Source organism: Giraffa tippelskirchi, chromosome 3, assembly GCF_054371585.1.
Source record: "Giraffa tippelskirchi isolate mGirTip1 chromosome 3, T2T-mGirTip1v1.2.pri, whole genome shotgun sequence".
In the NCBI taxonomy this organism is placed as follows: Eukaryota; Metazoa; Chordata; class Mammalia; order Artiodactyla; family Giraffidae; genus Giraffa; species Giraffa tippelskirchi.
The window spans coordinates 148625457-148641566 of record NC_137277.1 but is presented as its reverse complement, the minus strand read 5'-3'; the positions used below and the strand labels follow the sequence as shown (position 1 = coordinate 148641566).

Below are 16110 nucleotides of genomic sequence, written 5' to 3'. Positions count from 1 at the left end.
TAAAGTATATCTTAATCTATTTTGCCTGTGATTTCAAACACTTTACAGGTTGTACTGTTTTCACCAGGAAAGATTTCTGCTTAGTGTTTTTCTTTTTTAACAGCTATGAGAAAAATGAAATTATTTTATTATTTGGCTCTGTGACATGTACATATATTTCACCTAGTTCTAATGTATTTGCCTGAGTTTTTTCCTCTGTTAAGGGGAAGCTAAGTAAGGCATTAATTTGATTTTCTAAGTATATTTCCTTTGATTAGATTTTAACTGTGGAAGTTCTGTTATCTCTGGAAGGATCTCAATATTATTTGATGTCTATGTGGTTGGATAGAGACTTTGGTAGACCTAAGTGAAATGGCCTTTCCTTTTTGATAACATAGTATGTATGGCCCTGAGCATGAGTGATTGTCACTCAGTCGTGTCTGACTCTTTGAGACCCTATGGGCTGTAGCCCGCCTGTAGACTCCTCTGTCCACGGAATTCTCCAGGCAAGAATGCTGGAGTGGGTTGTCATTTCCTTCTCCATGTACGACCCTGATTGGTATGAATTCCCTTGTTTGAAAGACCAGAGCGACATTGAGGGAAGCCCCCAGGAAAGTGGTCATGTTAGGTAAAAAATGGGTTCCACTCTACTCTCTTCCCAGGGAGCTACCATCAAGCGCCACGAGATGACAGGGGACATCCTGGTGGCCAGAGTCATCCATGGTGGGCTGGCCGAGAGGAGTGGTAAGCTGGAGCAGCGATGTGCAAGCATGACCGGGAAATCAGGGGACCCCTGTCTCCTGTGTAAGGTCGAGCCTTTAATAAGTTCCATTGCTTGGTTACTAAAGACAGAAATATTCCAGAGAAACCAACCCTATTGCCCTTCCTCACCAAGTCCCTCCATTCTATGCATTAAATTAATTTTCTTTCACTTTACATTCCCACATAAACCTAACAAGCTAAGTATTATCATGCTACTGTATAGATAAGGAGACTGAAGTTCACAAAGATTACCACCTAACTTGCTTGAGGTTTCACAGTTTGAGTTAGGGTTCAAATCTAGGTCTGCCTCTCTCTATATTCCCAACTTTCACTCTCCACTTGGTCCTTCTGCTTTCAAAAAGGCACAGCTCTTCCACATCTTCAAACCATTGTTGCTTGCCTTTTCTCTCTGGGAACCGAATTTCCTTCTTTTCACTCCTGCGCTTCGGAAACCAGCAGTTCTGTACCTGCTGTCCCTTGTCCTCACTGCTCATGATCCCGGAAACCTGGTGCAGAATTCATACACCAACATTCTTAAAGAAGTTACCCAGAGACTTCCTAGTTGCTAAGTCCACTGGCCCTCCCTTCAGCCTCAGTTCTATTTTTACTTCTCTAGCACATTTGATGTTGTTGAAGATAGCTTTCTTGAAATTTTCAAGATGCTTCTTGTCTCTACTGTCTTACCTCATTCTTCTCAAGGCTTAATCTTAACCCCCCAGTTTCTCTACACTTTCTCTTTTGAAGAATACCTCCACCCCATTTCCTTTTCATTTAACTTTTACTCTCAACCGTGACATCTTTATTTTTATTTTTTAAATTTAAGTGGTGCTGGGAAAACTGGACAGCTACCTGCAACAGAATGAAATTAGAACACTTCCTAACACCATACACAAAGATAAACTCAAAATGGATTAAAGACCTAAATGTAAGACCAGAAACTGTAAAACTCTTAGAGGAAAAGATAGGTAGACCACTCGATGACATAAATCACGGCAGTATCCTCTTTGACCCACCTTCTATAGTAATGGAAATAAAAAAATAAATAAATGAGACCTGATTAAACTTAAAAGCTTTTGCACAGTAAAGGAAATTATAGACATCTTTATTTTTAGTGTTAGCTTCTTACCAATGTTCCAGTTCCATTTTACAACATCAGATTAGTGAAAATAAAAATATCACCATTAGTTAATGCCCAGTGTTGGTTGAAAAGGTAGAAAAATGCAATTCTCATGTACTTTGGTGGTGGTGTAAATTCAACTAACCAGTTTGCTTTATTATTACTATTATTACACAGTAAAATTTAAGATGTCAGAGTATGCTTAGGTTAATGAGTTTGTTAAGTAGTGTTGGGATGGCTACCGCCCTTTTAGCGAGTTGTTTGGGACCCCTCCTTGTTTTGTGTTCCGGTTTGCCTAGGGCTGTTATATGCTGGAGACAAACTGGTGGAAGTGAATGGAGTTTCAGTTGAAGGACTGGACCCTGAGCAAGTGATCCACATTCTGGTAATGGTCTCCTCCTCGCTTTATCCATGACTCACTGCCACGTTGCATCCAGCCCCTGGCGTGTACGCCGTAACTGGAGGGGGATTCGAGTCCCTCTCGGCAGGCTGCTCTCTCCAGGCCCTAGAACTTGTCTGTTTCTATGCATCTCGTTCCCCTTACCTGCTCCCTCTCCCCAGTTGATCTGGACCCTGCTGGAGATGTCCCTTCCCAAGCTGCTCTTTCAGCCTCGGGAAGACTGCCAACTACCCAGCCCAGGTCCTCATCACCTGGGTTGCTCTGTTGGAAACTGAGCCCGGGATGGGCAGAGTGAGACTGTGGAGGAGAGTCTGAACCTGAGCAAACCACTGCTTGCTCCCCTAACATTTTATGCAGTTTCTTTGCGGCAGCTTTGAGGTAGGAAAGAAGTCCCCAGAGGGCAGCATATGGGGAAGGGGACGTCTTTGCTGGCCCTGCCAGTCCATGTGGTTGAGATGGGGATTTATGACCTGATTATATGAGCTTTTGGTTTCTTTTTAGTTCTCATGCCCATCCTTCAAACCATTGCCCGGGTCACTGTTCAGCTGTCAATAGCCATAGCGTCATGCCCTGCCCACCTTTTCCCTGGGCACACCCCCACTGTGGGGCCTGAGGTTGATTATCATATATTACTTATACTAGGGGTTCTCACACTGGGTTCTTGTGGGAACTCTAGATTTTCACAGATGTGCCTTAGGGACTGAGATGACAAGTGGTATAATAAGGAGTATGTGTGCATGCTAAGTCACTTCAGTCATGTCCGACTCTGTGCGACTCTATGGACTGTAGCCCGCCAGGCTCCTCTGTCCATGGGGATTCTCCAGGTAAGAATACTGGAGTGGTTTGCCATTTCCTTCTTCAGGGGATCTTCCCGACCCAAGGATTGAACCTGAGTCTCTTGCATCTCCTGCATTGGCAGGCGGATTCTTTACCACTAATGCTACCTGGGAAGGCCCCAGTTAGGAGTATATCAAGCACCTAAATATTTTGCAAACTGCTATGCAAGATTCTTTGTGGTATTAAATGTACTGCCAAAAGAGCTTGAAGGACTGTCAATCACAGATACACATGTGTCCACCACAGTCCTTTTGGTACCAGCTGTGGAGTTACCATAACAGCGGGATCAAGAGATTCCTGAGTGAGAATGAGATCTTTCTTGTTCATCTCTGGATCTCCAGTGTCTGTCATGGTGTGTGTTTCGGGGGGATGGGGCAGAGGGGGGTGTTCCTACCTCCCGCATCAAGCTAGGAGGTTCTCTTTCTCCTCCACCATTAGGTTAGAGGCTTGTCAGTACCCCTGAGAAGACTTGGGAGCCCTTTATCTTCTCCCCCATCAGATGAGACTGCCTGATGCAGAAATAAGTATTCAGGAAGGACTTGCTGACCGAGACATGAGGAGGGAAAGTCAGATCAAGAGTTCCTCTCCCTCCTCATGCCTTGGGGGAAAAAGAGCTTGCTGAGTGTGGTGTCCTGATGACAGCAAGGTGGAGGGTACTAGGAGAGTCCAGCCTCAGGACCCCGGACCCCCCACAGCAGGACAGAAGTGAAGCTATGGTTCTTCTAATGTCCATTTCTGGGTGGTGATATTTAGCTCTTGAGCCCTTGTAAAAGCCCTTGCGGGAGGTGTCACCATTTGACCTGCACACATTGTTTTTAACTTCACCTCCCAAACCCTGATAACCCAGTAAAGTCTGAGATTTGCCATTCTCTCCTCTGACATTTTCCAGGCCATGTCTCGTGGCACAATCATATTCAAGGTGGTTCCAGTTTCCGACCCTCCTGTTAACAGCCAGAAGACGGTAAGAATTAACTGAACCTTCATACCCACACACAGTAAATCCTCCACAATAACAGCAAAAAACATACTTTATATTTTACTACTATCCTCTGTAATGTGTTGATCATTTGTTCAATATTGTATTGCATATTTTTCAACACTGATGACATGAGACGCAAATCAGTAAATGAGCACAGTCAGAGGAGATGCGGTATTGAGAAGTTAAGAAGTAACATCAGGAATGGTGAATATTTGAGCAAAGACTTCTCAGAGCTTAAAGATTTTATTCCCAAAGTCACTTTTTTTTTCATGGCTCTTAGACTCAGTTCAAGAAGGGATTTCTTCTTGGTGAAGATGGAGAGGAAAGAGCACCAGTAGGTAGAAGAGTGAGAGAGATGATTTTAAGTCTTAACAACCTGGGGGTAAGGATTCTTCTGGTGATGTTATTGTGTGCCTACCATCAGGTGTATGTTCGTGCCATGATCGAGTACTGGCCCCAGGAGGACCCCACCATCCCCTGCATGGACGCCGGGCTGCCTTTCCAGAAGGGGGACATCCTCCAGATTGTGGACCAGAATGATGCTCTCTGGTGGCAGGCCCGGAAAATCTCTGACCTTGGTACCTGTGCTGGCCTAATCCCTTCTAACCAACTTCTGAAGAGGTAAGAAAAGTCATCATTCCTGGACCCAAGACCGAGCCATCAGGAAATAAAACATTTCTCAGGTTTTTGCTATTAAGGGAGACAAGCAGTGTTACTGCAGTTAAGATGAGAGAAGGAGAGACAAGCAGATAGATGAACACACGCTGGTCTATAAAGCCAAATGTCAACTTGTCAATATGCCCTAAACATCTTAAATACCAAAGGGACCAGGATAATCATATCAACTAGAAAAGAGAGAAGAGTACTTGGGAAACTAAAGTTTAAAAGGTAGTTCTGACTACCTCTATCAATCTTTCAAGGCTGAGTTGAAAGCTCAGTTACTGAATCTCAACTCATCACCATCGCCTTGGTGCTACTGAGGTCCAAGGAAGTGATTAGAGACAGAAAGAAGATATAATAAGAGACCCAAGACTCAGCCAATGTTAAAAAATCACAAAGAAGAAAATGGAACCGGAAAAAGAGACTGAGAAGGAATCGCCAATGAGACAGGATGAAAATCAAGATGGTAGAGTGTCCTGATCAACTATGTTCATCACTGTTGTGGAGACTGAGAACTGACCACTGGATTTAGCAAAAGAGGTCATTGGTGATCTTGATAAAAGCAATCTGAGTAAAAGGGGATTTGAAGACATTGACAACAATGAGCACGGAAAAGTCTTTGAAACATTTTGTATAAGGCAGAGCAGAGCAGTGGAGAAATAGCTAGAGGAGAAAGTGGAGTGGTATGAGAGAACTTTTTAGGTGGGGTAGATAATGCTAATGGGGAAAATCCAGTGAGAGGGAAACTTTTCTGATATAGGAGAAAGAGGAGAGAATTGCTGCTGTTATCAGTCCTTGAGGAGGCAGATGGAGATGTGATGAAGTCTATAAGTAGAGGGATTGGCCTTGTACAGGATTCTGAACAATTTACCCACAGTAATAGCAGCAGTAGAGAAGGCAGAGTGTGGGCACAGCTGAGGATGAGGGATATGGTGAGAGCTTATGGAAAGTCTCTTCCATCTGCTCTTATTTTCTTATCAACCAATGTCATAGCTGAGAGCAAAGTGGGTAGGAAGTTTTGGGAAGGAAAGAGGAGAAAGCTTGAAAAGTTTCTATGAGAACTGGAGAGAAACTGATTGAGTAAATACAGTATCATCAGCATTAAGGGCCCACTTAGGCTTCAAGTTCATAAATTTACAGACAAATTTACATAAATTTGGTCAGCTTCCTGGGAGGACAGGTCCAGACTAGACAGAGAATCAGACTTAGCAGTAAATCAAGAGAGGGAGAAGAGAGTGTCTTTCATGAAAGATCATGACATTTATGTTAAGGAGGGAGGTGACAGTGTAGGATCAGTGAAAAGAAAGTCAGGTCAATGGATTATAGGTTCCTATGAGGTTGATAGATTATTGGAGTGGGAAGATAGAAGTTGCTGGTAGAAGAAAGGGATGCTAGAAATCAAAATTATAGAGATCATAGTTTTTAGAACTGAAAGGTCTAGGGGATGACAGTGGGAGGCAGTAGCTAAGGTCATTGGAAGAGAGGAGATCAAGGAACCAAGAGGCCAAAGTGTTGGAAGAGGCATTAATGTGCCAAATAAAATCATCATGAATTATGATGGAGCAGTGTTAAGAGCATGGGTGTGAGCAGGAATCATCTGAGAATGGCTTCCAGAAGAGTCAGGAGGAGGGTATTCAAAGTGAGAGCCTCTTCTAGGGAAGAGGGAGTATGGAGATGGCAGGACAGAGACCCCCCACCCACCTCCAGGCCCTGTGGAGTGAGGGCCTCCTGCAGTGGTATGCTGGAGCCGGCCCTCAGAGCCCATGTGCACCCTTCCTCATGGTCAGTGACGTCAGGGGTGGCAGCTTGAAATCAGTCACAGTGGGAATGTTGACACTAGCAAAGTCAGCTAAGCTGCACATCAGGATTCCCCTCCCCCTCAACTCCGACTGGGCTGGTTTACCCTCACACACCTGGGAGCAGGAGAGGAAAGGGGAGCAGGGACCTCCAGGGGACCTGGGTTTAGTTGGGGCAAGAAAGTGAAAAGTGGAAGTCCAAGTATTAGTCACTCAGTCGTGTCTGACTCTTTGAGACTCCATAAACTGTAGCCAGCCAGGCTCCTCTGTCCACGGAATTCTCCAGGTAAGAATACTGGAGTGTGTTGTCATTCCCTTCTCCAGGGAATCTTCCCGACCCAGGGATTGAACCCAGGTCTCCTTCACTGCAGGCAGATTCTTTACCATCTGAGCCACCGGGGAAGCTCCAAGAAGGTAAAGTGTTGTGAGAGGCTTCACTAAAGGTTTGCTCCCCGTTCCAGAGGGTGTGTGAAACGAGTGGCGGGTGGTAGATGGAACAGGAATTGAAGTGCATAGGATAAGGAATGACCTGAATTTGGGGGCTGAGGACAAACACAGGGATAAAGGCCTAGTGCGATTAATCTTCATGGTCTCAGAGCAGAGAGTGGTGAGGAGGCTCTTGTGGGAGTCCTGCAAGGAGAACACAGAAATGACAGGCTTATTGGATTAGTGTACAAATAAAGGGCAAGAGAAGGAGCTGAAATTCATGTGGCTCTAAAGGGACTGTGGAGAGCCTCACAGCTTGGGAGGGGAACCAGAACATGCGGTGAATATTCTGAGACCAGCTGGAGCAGGCTAACACACTGGAGACAGGGGTGCCATGGCTCATGCACTGAAGCCCTGGGCATGTGAATTAGGGTCATGGGTAGGTGTTAAATCTAAGTCGGTTTGGCTCGGAGAAGATGCTATGAGGCAGGACAAAATAAGAAAGACTACCTTTGGAGAACATATTTGGCAATGTGTGTGGCGGCTTCCCTGGTGGCTCAGATGTTAAAGAATCTGTCTGCAATGCAAGAGGCCTAGGTTCGACCGCTGGGTCAGGAAGGTCCCTGGAGAAGGGAATGGCTATCCACTCCAGTATTCTTGTCTGGAGAACTCCATGGACAGAGGAGCCTGGCCGGTTAAAGTCCATGGGGTCACAAAGAGTTGGACTTGACTGAGCAACTGACACTTTGGAGGTGGAATCTTGTTCACTTGGTTGGAGGCAACAGAATTCTAGAAAACTTTCTGTCCTGGGTCTATCTCACCTGGGTTAAACTGGGTTCTTTTTTTTTTTCCTTTTTCTCACGGTATATTTGTTTTTGCACAGGAAGCAACGGGAGTTCTGGTGGTCTCAGCCGTACCAGCCTCACAACCACCTCAGACCCACCATCTGTGAGTGTGCTGACACCTCAGATCCAGCATGTGCCTCACAGGGAAGCCAGCTCCGTCTCTCCCAGGACTGGCTTCCTGCCCAACGGAGGATCTATAAATGTCCCCATTCCCCAAATGGCCTCCTGGCAGCCATTTGAAATCCTACCATAAACATTCATTCCTTGGGATTTAGAAGAGTTTTCAGTTTGTGAAAATGCAATTGTCCTTGTGTCGTGACACTTTCAGGGATCACTCCCCAGCTTGAAGTCCCCTGAAATGTCTATGGCTAGTCCGTGCATTGTACATCTACTGGCAAGCAAACATGGGACTGAATTACTATTCAATGAGTGTAGTTTGTTCACTACACAGTATTTTCAGACGGCAGTGGGGCAACGGTCAGCAAAGGCATCCATGGTGGCAAATGCTTGTGAACGACTTACTGCCTTAATGAGGGATGTTAGCTTGTAGAGTGCAGCTAGAACCTACTGATCAAGGCCCTTCTGATATGCTCTCTGGCAGTAGTTATAGAAGGGGGAGAGGCACCAGGAGGAGGGATAGGGGCATAGAGATAGATTCGCCCATAAAGAGTTCTCAGTTCAGTTCAGTTCAGTCGCTCAGTCGCAACCCCATGAACCGCAGCACGCCAGGCCTCCCTGTCCATCACCAACTCCCGGAGTCCACCCAAACCCAGAGTTCTCACCCCCTTTACTTCTCAGTTCTCTAAGCCAAAAATTCCTAATTTTTTCTCTTGAAAACATGACAACTATAAAGACATTTTTTGGGAAATAAATTCTTGGAATTCCTTTACACTGGCAATATTTTCATACTACCTTCCAGTTATGGAACCATATTTGACATGGTTATAGTAACAGCTGCAATACTATCTTTTATCTTTTTTCTCTAATGTAACGTTTTATCAGAAACATTTGTCATGATATAATCTTCATGGTGATATTCTAGTTATTTCCCCTGTGCTTTGAAAAAAAGTTTGTTTACCAAACCAGATTGAAGGACTTCTTTAACTCATTTTCCTATTTTGTTTATCAAAGGCATATGAAAATTCTAACTCAGCTTTAATCAGTATCTGATAACTAGTAGGACCACTTGTTCACATTTAATTTGCTTGCACAGGCTATGTGCCACTTCTATTAGACTTTTTCAAAGTCCATCTTGAAAAGAGTTTGCAGCTCTGTATTATTATCCTCACATATTTCCTGAGTCCAAGAATCCCAAGTATGGAGCCCACTGACTTATAGGATCATTTCTCACGGGGATGTTTTTGATGGAGGACATCATTATCTGAACTATCAAGTCATTTCTTTTTAGTTTTTGTAGATGATGTTACAAATAAATATTTGTAAATATGAAATATCAAAATGAAATATTATTTCATATCTTTCTGTTCTGCTTGAAAGTTACTATAGGAAAAAAAGTCTCAGGAAAGGTTACTGATTTAGAAGGTGTACACAACTTTATTACTCAAGAGTTATTGACAAATTCCAAGCATATGTTAGTTTATAGACAGTTCAGTTCAGTCGCTCAGTTGTGTCCGACTCTTTGCGACCCTGTGAACTGCAGCATGGCAGGCCTCCCTGTCCATCACCATCTCCTGGAGCTTGGTCAAACTCATGTCCATTGAGTCAGTGATGCCATCCAACCATCTCATCCTCTGTCGTCCCCTTCTCCTCTCGCCTTCAGTCTTTCCCAGCATCAGGGTGTTTTCAAATGCGTCAGTTCTTTGCATCAGGTGGCCAAAGTATTGGAGTTTCAATTTCAGCATCAGTCCTTCCAATGAACACCCAGGACTGGTCTCCTTTAGGACGGACTGGTTGGATCTCCTTGCAGTCCAAGGGACTCTAAAGAGTCTTCTCCAACACCACAGTTCAAAACCATCAATTCTTTGGCACTCAGCTTTCTTTACAGTTACTAAAGAGTTATTTACTGAAGATGCACTGTAGTTGTCATCTCTTTCTTTTTTTATATATTTAAATTTATCTATTTTTTATTTATTTATCTATTTTTTAACTTTACAATATTGTATTTGTTTTGCCATACATTGACATGAATCCACCATGGGTGTACATGTGTTCCCCTTCCAGAACCCCCCTCACCTCCCTCCCCATCCCATTCCTCCGGGTCATCCCAGTTGTCATCTCTTTCCCTCCCTCCTTTCTCTCTCTTCCTTCCATCTTTCCTTCCTGTTTTTCCCTTCCTTTTTCTCCCTTTCTTCTTTTCATTCAAGATTTGAGTTCTAAAAATATAATGAATGAATAACAAGTGCCTTAATTCAAAATGAGTAGAATGCAACTCTTACAGAGTTTATTAGGATAGAAGGGAATAGAATTTGCCAGAAGCGAATAGATTCCGTTTCCAGCAAGGCTCATGAATGTATTGGTTTCTATAGGCTATTCACTTAGCATTTTGTTACTGAATCTACACTGAAGTTTTAGAGAATAATTCTGGCACTTCACTTTTCTTAATGTAGGTAAATTCATCTGATAAATTATAGCATAAAATATTGTGCGTTCTCTCTTTTCCCCCCGGCTTCACTCATCTGTACCCAGCGATTTCTATGGAAGAAGGTAGGAAACAGTATCTGCGGGAAAAAAAACCTCATTTCCAAAGCCACCTAGAAATTTCCTGTAACTTTCTTAATTCACTTCATTTCAATTCAGCTATTTATTAAGCTCTTTCTGTGTGCCTAATAGTGTACTAATCACTAATATCCTAATTTATAAAAAGATGTTAGTCAAAAGAAAACATATACAGGGTTTGTGTTACACTGTAAAGAGTTTTGAGTTGAACAATTTTAAAAGTTATATTCTTTTATTCTCATATATATATCCCAACTAAAGGTAAAAATAGTTAATCTTATTGAGCACTTACCACGCATATGATCTTTTCCTGCATTATCTCAATCTTATCCTGTACAGTATGTATTGTTACTACCCTCATTTATAGATAGAAAATGGAGGCTTAGAGGTAAAATCATTTGTCCAGCATTCAAAGGTTTATACTTTAATAATTTTAACCATTTGATGTCCTGTAGCCTCCCATAACATATATTTTATCATTTAGTACAATAGAGTCCTTTTTATCTCTCCGAGTGAGTGATTGTTGTAAGAATAACATGATATACAGTGGTCTGAGTTTCATTGCCATAAACCTATACATAGGGGATTTTTGTTGTGATAGTAACACATTTTAATTTCATTTTTTTCCCTCTCTATGCTCTTTTATAGATGATGACATGAAGATTGATGAGAAATGTGTGGAAGCAGGTAGCATTTCTTGATAGATTTACTACTAGGAGAAATATGAAGCAGCTCAACTATAGATTTTCTGAAGCAGAGTCAGTCAAAGGACCTATGGGCCTTTTTTTCTGGAAGAAATGTGTAAAATAAGTCCCCACCCCAGCATTTTCCTATTGTTCTGACACTCAGAAGGGAAGCACAGCTGGAAGGATGTCTCCATGCTCCAGACCAACCTTTTAGAAAGTGTTCTAGAAAGCAGTATTTTGGAAATGATCACAGAAACACACAGTAATGCTCTAGTGTTACATTCAGTAACATTCAGGAAAAATATCTAGAACCCACATGCTCTTTGTGAAATACTATGAAATACTGAGATACCAAGTTTTTAAAAAGCAAAATATCTAGTTATTGTTTGATATCATCTTCTGGTAGATTCTAGTATAGATCAATAGTCATGGGTTCAAAATTTCTGAGAGATATATTAAAACTTTTCACATTTCTATCCTTATACTTTCTGGAAAGTGGGAAAAGATGTTTCAAATTTAGTGGCAAAACTAAGATTGATTTTGTTGGAAGACTAACTGGAGAGTTTTTAGTCTGATAAGTGAAAGTGTCTTGGCTTTAAGGGTTAATCTAGTTTTAGAAATTAAAGAATGACATGAAATGTTTAAATACTGAGTATTTCAAAGATTTACATATATTTCCCAGAATAACTACAGCATAATGTTGACATTATATTTATTCCACCAAGCACACATCCTGGGTGTGTGGTTTTTAACTAGCAGTAATATTCATTTCCTTTCTATAATTTTAACTAAAAGTTTTTATTAGATTAACCAGTCACATGTTTCAAGTTCAAAAAACTACAAAAGTATATTCAGTAAAATTCCCTCTCTCTTCCTGTTTCCCTACTCAGTTTTCTTTCTTGAGGCAATAAATGCTCTGTTTCTTTGGCATCCCTCCAGACATATTCTGTGCAATGATATATGTTTTTTCCTCCTCTCCCACATGCCTCATTCTCACCTCTTTTTAAAACACAAATGCATGTACTCTTTGATGGTATGCTATATACACTGTTCTGTTCCTGATTTTTTTTTTTTTTACTTAAAATTGTATCTTTGGAGATGATTCCATCATAATACATAAAGAGCCTCCTCATATTTTTTTAAACAGCTTATTGGTTAAGTAAGTTGTTGTGCATTTATATAATCACTTACTGGTAGACGTTTGAATTATGTCCAATCTTTTCTATTATAAACAATTTCACACATGAATAGACCTTAGATGTAGTATCACCAGATTCAAGTATGTATTAGTAATATTGCTGTATATTTCAAATTGCTCTGCATATAAATTCTAGCTTCTTAATGCTTAATGTCTCTTTAAAACACTAATAATAATCATTTTAACTGATGAGGCATTTGCTTTACCTCAGGTATTTTTCAGTCAGCTAAACAACCCTAACCTGTCAAGCTATTCATATACTTCTTCCCCTTATCCTGCTCCCCTTGCTTATGGACCTCTAAAGCTCCCAGCAACCCTCTAGCAGCAAAGCTGTATAACATCCAACCAGATATTAGAGTTTACCATGACATTCCACCTTTCCCTTCCCTCTGAGTCTCTTTTTAATTTTATTTATCCTTTTCCATTTTATGATTTTATTTATTTTAAGCTCCTGCTGTATCCCTTCTTGTCACCACAGCCCAGCTGCTTATATATCTCATCTAAGGCTTTATTGCCACAGACACACCCCTGAGTTGGCCTTGATTTAGGAAAAGCATTTTAAAAGTGTTATGTGTGCAGAAACATAGGATCAGGGAATTAGACTGTTGAACTATAGACTTGCTATGGATAGTGACATAACTACGCCTTTGTTTTGCCTCCATGGAAAAACGACAGATGAAGAAACATTTGAATCTGGTAAGACGTGAATATTTGGTACTGGTTTCTAAATGTATTATCCAAATTTTGGTATATGTTAAACACTTTTTAGGGATGTGAATAAATACATCAACAGTATGGTTGTGAGATATTGTAAACTTCACCTTAAGAGGTGCTTCTCACTAGGGACAGTTCGGAACCCTCTGGGAGCACTGTTTTGGTTTTCATATTGATTGGGGGCACTACTGGCCTTCAACTGCTGGGAGCTGGGGATGCCAGGTGAGCTTCAGAGTGTGACACCATCCTGCACCATCTCCTGAATGTCCTGCTGGACAACACATATTACAAATCTGAGTAGGTAATTCTTTAACATACAATAGTGATGTAAGTTTTCACAAGATGTAACATGAAAAGCTCATTGGTTTAGAAGAGTGTCATTATGGAGACAGATATTTAAACAGAATAAAGACATTGCTTTGAAAGTGTTAAATAATTTATTCCACACATTCTATCTAATCTATACGGACAGAAAATAAACTGGAAAGTGAGGTATCTATACCAAATCAATTATTTTCTTTTTCTTTAACATGTTACCGTCATTGTTGATGACACATGGTTTCATCCAGTATCTGGTCCTCAAAGTACTGTTGACCTTGTTAGTAAGAAAAAATAAATCCCACAGAGTATTTAGTGGGAGCGTGTTAACCTTACTCACCCTCTCCTAGTGTATAATGTTTCATTTTCTCCACTTCATCAGTCTATAATTACTTTGGCATACATTACATCTACTTCAATTATGTCAAGTTCCCCCTTTCCCATATATACAAATAAATCTAATCTGTTATTATTTATCAGAACACGTTTTTTTTCTAGTGTCCACTTGTTACTTTGCTCCTCTATTTTTCTTTACTTCATATTAGAGCTATTTTCTGATCTTCTTACTTACTTTAAAGCCATGCTTCTTCAGCATAGGTAGGTATAAGCATCATAAGAATACTGGGGTGGGTTGCCATTTCCTTCTCCAGGGGATCTTCCCTACCCAGGGATCGAACCCGGGTCTCCTGCATTGCATGCAGATTCTTTACCAACTGAGCCACTAGGGAAGCCCTCAATATAGATAGGTATAAGCATCTAATAGTTTCTCATGTCTAATAGAGAAGTCATCCCAAAGATTTATATTTTGAAATATATACTTTTTAAAAATACAGACTTTTAAAATATAAATCACTTCCTTTTACTTTCTTTATATTCCAGTTAGAGCATTGCACAACCCACTCCAGCATTCTTGCCTGGAGAATCCCACGGACAGAGAAGCCTGGCAGGCTACAGTCCTTAGGATTTCAAAGAGTCGGACACGGCTAAAGTGACAGCACACAAGCATGCAGAGCATTGCACTGGTTTTTAAAAGTTATATGTGTTAGATTATATCTATGGATTTCATTTTATAAGAGTAGAGAGATTGCTGTATATATATTAGTTATAAAAGAGATAGCATTGAGGCAGATGGAGCTGGGAAACTACTCACCTAAATTATTTACCATTTATGTTCTTTATAAATTTCTTGTTTTCAATTAGATAATTGGCCTGGTAGGGGTGATTTAATGATCTACACTTGGTTCAGTGTTTGGGATTGGTTTAATTTTTAATTTTTCTGGATTATAGTCACCCTTTTTTGTTCTGTTCAACTTGTCATTTTGCTGGAGACACTCTGCATGCCAAAGTTGCAGCTGAGGCTTAGAGGTACTTGAGACATCTGTGAAAGGAAAAGCAATGTTGGTCAAAGTCATGGACTGGAGGCAGAATGTCCATGCATGAATTCTGGCCCATTACTCGCTAACTGGGGGGCTCCTGTCACTTAACCTCTCTGCCCTTCAGGTTATTGCTGTTATGGTTGTTATTGTTCAGTAGCTAAGTCATGTCCAACTCTTTGAGACCCCATGGACTGTAGCATGTCAGGCTCCTCTGTCCTCCACTATCTCCCAAAGTTTGCTCAGATTCATGTCCATTGAGTTGGTGATGCTATCTAACTATCTCATCCTCTGCCGCCCTCTTCTCCTTTTGCCTTCCATCTTTCCAGGCATCAAGGTCTTTTCTAATGAGTTGGCTCTTCGCATCAAGTGGCCAAAGTATTGGAGTTTCAGCTTTGGCAACAGTCCTTCCAATGAATATTCAGGACTGATTTCCTTTAGGATTGACTGATTTGTTCTCCTTTCAATCCAAGGGACTCTTGAGAGTCTTCTCCAACACCACAGCTAAAAAGCATTAATTCTTTGGCACTCAGCCTTCTTTATGGTCCAACTCTCACATCTGTACATGACTACTGAAAAACCATAGTTTTGACTAGACAGATCTTTGTCAGTAAAGTAACATCTCTGCTTTTTAATATGCTGCCTAGGTTGGTCATAGTTTTTCTTCCAAGGAGCAAGCATCTTTTAATCTCATGGCTGCAGTCACTGTCTGCAGTGATTTTGGAGCCCAAGAAAATAAAATTTGTCACTAGTTACACTTTTTCCCTTTCTATTTGCCATGAGTGATGGGACTGGATGCCATGATCTTAGTTTTTTAAATGTTGAGTTCTAAGCTAGTTTTTCACTCTCCACTTTCACCCTCATCAAGAAGCTCTTTAGTTTTTCTTCATTTTCTGCCAATAGAGTGGTATCATCTACATATCTGAGGTTGTTGATATTTCTCCCAGCAATCTTGATTCCAGCTTGTGATTCATCCAGCCCAGCATTTCGCATGATGTACTCTGCATATAAGTTAAATAAGCAGGATGACAATATACAGCTTTGACATATTCCTTTCCCAATTTTGAACCAGTCTATTGTTCCATGTCTGGTTCTAACTGTTGCTTCTTGACCCACATATAGGTTTCTCAAGAGACAGGTAAGGTGATCTGGTATTCCCATCTCTTTAAGAATTTTCCACAGTTTATCCTTCATGTGCCCCATGTCTAAAGTGGGAAAAATTATATATATATATATATATATATATATGTGTGTGTATATATATACATATGTATATATAAAACATGCTTAGAACATAAATGCATGAGGATTAGCCAGCGTTATTACAAAGAAATATAGGGGCAA

General features: G+C 41.0%; 1 protein-coding gene across 1 annotated transcript in view; it reads left to right on the top strand.

The window, feature by feature from the left end:
* Positions 1 to 16110, top strand: part of MPP4 (MAGUK p55 scaffold protein 4) — a 41831-nt gene that overhangs the window by 11781 nt on the left and 13940 nt on the right. The window contains exons 7-14 of the mRNA XM_081581920.1: positions 642 to 723; positions 2158 to 2243; positions 3985 to 4056; positions 4499 to 4695; positions 7840 to 7904; positions 10448 to 10465; positions 11126 to 11164; positions 13037 to 13057. Coding sequence (XP_081438046.1) covers positions 642 to 723; positions 2158 to 2243; positions 3985 to 4056; positions 4499 to 4695; positions 7840 to 7904; positions 10448 to 10465; positions 11126 to 11164; positions 13037 to 13057 — 580 coding nt within the window. The remainder of the gene's footprint in view (positions 1 to 641; positions 724 to 2157; positions 2244 to 3984; positions 4057 to 4498; positions 4696 to 7839; positions 7905 to 10447; positions 10466 to 11125; positions 11165 to 13036; positions 13058 to 16110) is intronic.